General features: G+C 40.5%; 1 protein-coding gene across 5 annotated transcripts in view; it reads right to left on the reverse strand.

Annotated features, from left to right (window-relative positions):
- Nucleotides 1–2,351: 2,351 nt before the first annotated feature.
- Nucleotides 2,352–6,595, reverse strand: part of nbr1b (NBR1 autophagy cargo receptor b) — a 37,199-nt gene continuing 32,955 nt past the window's right edge. For 4 of the 5 annotated variants that reach the window (XM_028600615.1, XM_028600618.1, XM_028600616.1 and 1 more), the window contains 3 exons: nucleotides 5,323–5,401; nucleotides 4,431–4,524; nucleotides 2,352–3,339 (listed from right to left, as the gene is read on the reverse strand). In XM_028600615.1, coding sequence (XP_028456416.1) covers nucleotides 3,166–3,339; nucleotides 4,431–4,524; nucleotides 5,323–5,401 — 347 coding nt within the window. In that variant the 3' untranslated portion in view covers nucleotides 2,352–3,165. Of the gene's footprint in view, nucleotides 3,340–4,430; nucleotides 4,525–5,322; nucleotides 5,402–6,595 lie in introns of those variants that run through there. The other variant, XM_028600619.1, reaches the window with a different exon arrangement.

The raw sequence follows: 6,595 nt of genomic DNA on the forward strand, positions 1-6,595 counted from the left end.
CACGTGTAGCGGGGTTTCAATAACTACCTATGGGAGAACACTTGATGTCTTTTAAAGGGACTGTGGCGTAATTTAGGTGAGTGAATATGATGCAAAATGTACAAGAAACTCTGGGATACGTGACGTTTAGCTCAGGAACTGTGTACACTGTAGGTGGCAGGAGATGAACTCATAGGGACATCTCCAAAACAACCAAACAAAAAACCCAGCCCATAATATGTTTCAGTCGCATTTCGGGGGGCAATTCATTGTCCCTTCTTCTCATATCTAACTTTGGCCAGGAAAGTTAATGAGCAGGTTTCCAAAATGTCCAACTATCCCTTTTAACTTCATTTTAGAGTTGGTTTCTATGGATTACTAAAGACTGTGATTTTTAGTTGACTTATTTGAGCCGGCCAAAAAAAAAAACCCCCGCAGAATTCACATATCTGAACTGAAGGTTTTGTTGATTCAATATCGATTTTCGGGATCAAGATTCGATTCAAAATCGTTTTTTTGATTCCAAAACGGTTCTCGATTCAAAAAAAACAATTCACAGCATGTAAATGTAGTTACTTTTACCATGTGATTGCAGTAGACACAATAAAAAAAAAAAAAAAATTAATAATGAATCGATTTTTGGCATTCTATGAATCCATTTTGAATGCCGTTTCATTAAATTATGTTTTCAACTCCAACCCCAAATCCTTCAAGTCCACTCATTGGTAAAAAAAAAAAAAAAATTAAATAAAAGACAATAAAAGCGATAAACCTGGTAACGTTTTTTTTTTTTTCTTTTTCCAAAAGGAAACACTAACACACACACCCCACACACACACATACACACATACAGCAGAGCAAATTCAACCACCACACAATAAGCCTAAAAATACAACATCATCACCAAACAGGCATCAGTCTTCAAGCATTCAAAGCAAAAGCACCTTAAACAATCTTAACTTAAACTAATGAAGTCAACTGATAGTCATTGCTTCCAATTAGGAGGTTCCGTATATATATATACATATATATATATTCATACATTTGTGAAGGGAAAAAAAACAAAACACGTTTTCACATTGTGACACTGTTTGATTCCAGTTGAAGTTCGGAATGACCTTACCGTTACTGTACATGCTCTTTATGCGCTCTGAAAGGAGTCCACATCCTTGAGGCGTTATCAGCCCTCACACCACTTTGAAGAAGCACAGATGACGTAAAAATGATAGGAACGCATACTTTTAACCTTTGCTGAGGGGATTCAACTTAACTGAAGCCGAATCCTATTTGAAGTCATTAAACGCACCCCATCTGCCTCAACTACGCACAGTCACTTGAAGCAGCCGTTTGTCTCTCTGATGTTAAAAAGAAGAGAATTACAGTGAACAAAATGTCAGGAAAATCTGCATTTTCAACATCTTTAACCTTGGTGCACTTCAAATAAAGAGTTAAGTGGATCATCTACGGTTTCTTTCATACCAGTAATTTGGTATATTTAGTTTTGGGCTAAGAAAAAACAACAACACTGTTGCGTTTTATTTCTGGTCCGTTTCATGTTCGCGCGCGTTACAAATTAACCAACATGAAGTCATTTGGACTGACACGCAACTCATTCATTGGACAGTGCTGGTGATGTCATCCTGCATCACCAGCACTGGACCCATTTAAATGATCACAAACGGTAGAAATGGCAGGTGCTACAGTAGATCACACACACGATACATGTCAGCACACGAGCTGAACGAGAGGGTTCTTCAAGGGTAACTACCGTTATTTAAACCTGGACCCTACGTTCCTATGTGTTTGTGTGTAAGTGACTGATAGGAACAACAATCTTAGAAACTGGTCCAGTATTATACAGTGAACCCTGTAACCAGCAGCCACAGACCAGGCTGCAATGTTACCCTATGGGACAAATGTGCATCGTCAGTTTGGTCCACTAAAAGTGCTCGTTTTGCCGCTGACAGACTCAGATTAATATTCTAAGTGTCTGACAACATTATGGAAAGGATCCCTACAGAGATGGACCTTTAAAACCTCTTTGAGACCTTTTCTGTGTAACCAGAAACAGCTCTAAAGTCGCTAGAGCTAAACCCACCAGACTCCATTTAAAAAAAACAATACTTTTAGCGTGAATAGAACAAACATTTTCACATGTAAATCGAGAAACTATGTGTTCATTTCAAACAAAACTAGAGTTGTTGTGGTTGGAAAAGTGGATAGACGACTTACAACGGCTTTTCATAGATTTTATTTTGTTTCTGTCGACTTTGAATGAAGTGTATTTTACGATGCTAAAGTCACTGTTTATTTACATGGAGTCTGGTGGGTTTAGCGAACGCAATATCACGGATGTTTTTATGTTTAAAAAAAAAAAAAAAAAAAAAGGATCTTACTCTTTAACAGAAAGGTCGACCGTCATCCGTGTCTCAAGTAAAGGGGCAAAGCAGGAATGTGCTATGTGTAGTGTAGCATTTCAACGCCGACAAATCATAACCATGATTATTTTGATGTGGGAATATATCTGCTAACCACTACGCTGCATCTTTCCTTAGCTGTCAAATCTGTTTCATTACTTTACAGCATGGAAGTGGAACTGTTGAGTATATGAAGGTAACACAAGCTCACGTTAGCATACTGTGTCACATTAATACACATATTTACTGTTACTGACGACTTTGATCAGCTTTTATACTTCTCCTTGCTTTTCAAAACCAATGGAGCAATGCCCTCTTTGCAGGCTGCAGTGGGGCTCATGGGATATGTAGTCCTAATTTTGGGAAATGCTAAATACTACACATAGCTCCTTAGAGACTTGTTAAGAACACGTCTCTTTCTTCATCTCTCTTAAATTCCTATGCAAAGCAGCTGCCCTGCCGCTATCAAGACCTAAGCTGCACATAAGACTACAGACAGTGGGTGTTGGATGCTCTAGTACAATTACCCAAAGAATTATCTGGAAGGTCTCCTTATATGGTCATAGAGAAGAATGATCTCCAACCAACTGGACCAATCAGAGGAGGGATGGCCAAAAGGTAGATGAGCAGAAAAGAATTTCTCTCCTCCGGTCTTTCCTCCTCTTCTCTCTTCATCCATGATTTCTTGTTTCATCTCCTTCGCTCTTCTTTTCTCCGCTTCCTACTAGTCTTCCTCCCTCTCTCTCTCTCTCCCCCCCTCTCTCTCTCGTCAGTAGCGTGTGGAGTACCAGTCATTGTCAGTCATCTGAACCAGCTCGTTGACCACGTCCAGCAGGTTGTAGTTGTATTTCTTCAGCAGCCGCTGGTTCAGCAGCCGGTCCCCAAAGCCCATCTCCACCAGCACGGCCATCATGGTGTCCTGAGTGGACGCGTCCACTGGAGGCTGCATAGAAACGACATCTAATCAGTCCATGATACCTGCTACTGATTTTATAAAACCAAATGTCCTGGCAACATTTGACCAGACCAAGTGAACAAATGACCGTTCGCTAAAACCCCTCCCCTGAACAGCGCCTGTCCAATCAGGCGCCAAGCCTAGCTATGGATTTCTCCACACGTTGGAGCTGTGTGGATGTAGTAACAGAGATGCTATGTATACGAAGATGGTGATCTGTTCTTTTAAACCTCTTCTAAACCACAAATATAAAAAGGTTGTACGAAAGAAACCCTGTTTACGACTAACATTTAGGATTGGGCATCGAGAGCCAGTTCCAACTAGGAATCGTTTCAAACATTACGATCCCCATGGAATCCTTTTCTTTATTGGAATAGTTTGGAAATTTTGGTATCAAATCTGATCATCGGTTCCAAATTTAACATGCACTGTACTTCCAGGTGCTTGTTGTGTTGCAGCCATGGAGCACAGTGAGCGGCGCTCGGAAGTGTGGCTTTATTTTACATTGAAAATCCCAATTGAATCAAAATAAAAAAATGTCCTCTTATCTGTGAAATAAGCATGTGACCCGTTGCAACTCCACCCATCAATGAATCTGAATCAAGAAGCGAAAAGAACCGCGAAATGGAAAGAAAGAATCGGGATTGGAATCAGAACTGTTAAAATCGAAACGACGCCCAACCCTAACTGTGTAATGCCGACTACTGTGTGAAGGCCCGTCCTGTATGCTATTTTATCCGAGGTTAGGCACCACTGCCCTGCTATATTGAATGTTGGAAAGCTTATACTCCAGCAAACCCAGCCACTTGTTTTCGAGACAGAGTTATGTGCCTCAAAGTGCTCCTAAAAATATTGTAAATGTCACCCTGAAGCCATTTTTTGTTAGATGCCATGAGCACAGGTATCCATAATTTACAGAAACAGGAAAATATTTTACAGAAAAAATTGGATTGGCCTTGGTAAAAAAAATAAAAAAACTTGATCGGGACATCCCTATTTTTATTACTTTAAGAGGAGCGTGAACTACTTAACAGCGTGAGGAATGACATAAGATGAGTAGATATGAAGTGCTAGCTGACCTGTGTGGGGCCTTGTCCTGTGAACAGAGCTTTGTAGGCGGAAGCAGCTACAGACAGAGCTCCTTTCACCAGGCCGCTGGTGATGCCTGGGTGCCTGAGAAGGGACAAAAAAGAAGTTACACTTCAGGGTTAAATGTTAAGGTTTTTTTTCATATGGCCCCAAGGCCATTTTTACTGGAACCCTATACAAATTGTTGTTGTTTTTTCCCTGGGCAGGTGGGGGGGTGGAGTGGAGTTGTTATATTTACTTGCCCTACGTGGAGTTTTACTTGCCCCGGGCCACAGATAATTAGCTGTGTTAGCTTCCTCTTTTTATTAACCTCCTAAAAACTAGCGCTCCTCATAAGAAGAATGATTTGCAGACAGCTAAGAGAAAAGAGTCAATGTTACAAATACTTGGAAAAAAAAAAAACTGTGTGAATGTCTCGTTAGCGACAGTGCTAATGAGCTTGCTAACTGAAAGTTGGCAAGCAGTTGGCAAGCAGTTGGCAAGCAGTTGGCAAGCAGTTGGCAAGCGTGCCAGCTCAGATAACAAATCTTGAATCGAATGATGTACAAAACTGAGAAAAGCCAATTGAAAAAACAGCCCAGTAGCAAACAGAGAGAAGCTCTGGAGCTTTTGTGACAGACTAGCACTAGCACTTTGCAGCTAGCTAGCAGTTAGTGGTTAGCTCACCAGCTACAATAGTAACCACCACCCAGCTTTTGGAACTAAAACTCGTGCTGTACCATTTTCTGGTATGTGCAGGTCTTTATGCAGCACACGTTTTACTTGAGACGGGTTTTAGTAAGCTAGGGGCCTCGATGCAGCCAGCAGAACATTACGTGTCCTTTAAATAAACTGCTGATACTCCGGTATACATGCTGGTTGGAGTTTGAATGAGTGTTAGACCTGGGGTCCTCAGGGTTGTCGTCCTCTGGGTCTTCAGTAGCTCCAGTATCATCTGTCGGAGTTTGTTCAGGACCGGAGGCTGAGGGACAACACAACATCAGAATCAGAAAGGAATTTATTGCCACATCAAGATGCACATATGTGGAATTTGCCTTGGTGATTGGTGCAGACACACACTAGTGTTAATTTCGTCAGATGAGACAAGACTAAATATGTTCGTCAACGACCTTTTTTTTTCCATGACTAAGACGAGACGATGACGAGACTGCGCCAATGTCTAAAAACGCTGACTAAGACTAAATTAACATGCATTATTGTTGACAAAAAAAGACGAGACTAAAATGTTTTGCATAAAATGAAAACTAAGATAAAATCCCTCTTCATTTTCGTCTACAATCGTCTCTACTTTTCCATCATGAGATTGAATATTCAGCTGTTACTAGGGTTGGTTACCGAGACCCATTGCCTTAACGACCGTTATCTACTGGACCGAATAGCAACGCGGATTTTGGTGCCAATTAAATGACTGCGCTTCTCTCTAATGCTCCTAAACGGACGTCAGAGGCAACCGAAACATCGCCGCATGTCACGCTAGTTAACACTACACTTGACAGCAGGTAACGTTAGCCTACCGTTAGATAGTTAACACTACACCTGACAGCAGGTAACGTTAGCCTACCGTTAGATAGTTAACACTACACTTGACAGCAGGTAACGTTAGCCTACCGTTAGATATTTAACACTACACCTGACAGCAGGTAACGTTAGCCTACCGTTAGCTAGCAGCTGGAGTAAACACGGTTAAAATGCTAACAGCTAAACGGTGTAAAAGTTTGTCTGTATTTCACTGGAGAGGATTCCAACCGGGGGACGTACGACAGTCTGCAGCTGCTGTTGTCTGAAAAACAACACATATGTTGCGTTCACTTCAAACTCGCCTCGCCAGCATTGTGCTGCGTTCAATGTTATTGTAAAATACCCTTTTTCCATTCAGTGGTTGTTTTTGTCGTTTAACAGGAATTTACTGGTGAAATAAGGAAGAGGCTCAATATTTATATAACTTTATATAATTTATTTTTATATAACCATTTGACTGAAATGGTTATCAGAAATAATTTGTTATTTAAAAAAAAAAAGACTAAAATGTTTTGACTAAAACTTGACTAAGATATATTGAGTTCTCTTTTGACTAAAACTAGACTAAAATGACGAGACTTTTAGTCGACTAAAACTTGACTAAAAAAAAAAAGATATGTGAATGACTAAAGATGAC

The sequence above is a fragment of the Perca flavescens genome, chromosome 15 (genome assembly GCF_004354835.1).
Source record: "Perca flavescens isolate YP-PL-M2 chromosome 15, PFLA_1.0, whole genome shotgun sequence".
Classification (NCBI taxonomy): domain Eukaryota; kingdom Metazoa; phylum Chordata; class Actinopteri; order Perciformes; family Percidae; genus Perca; species Perca flavescens.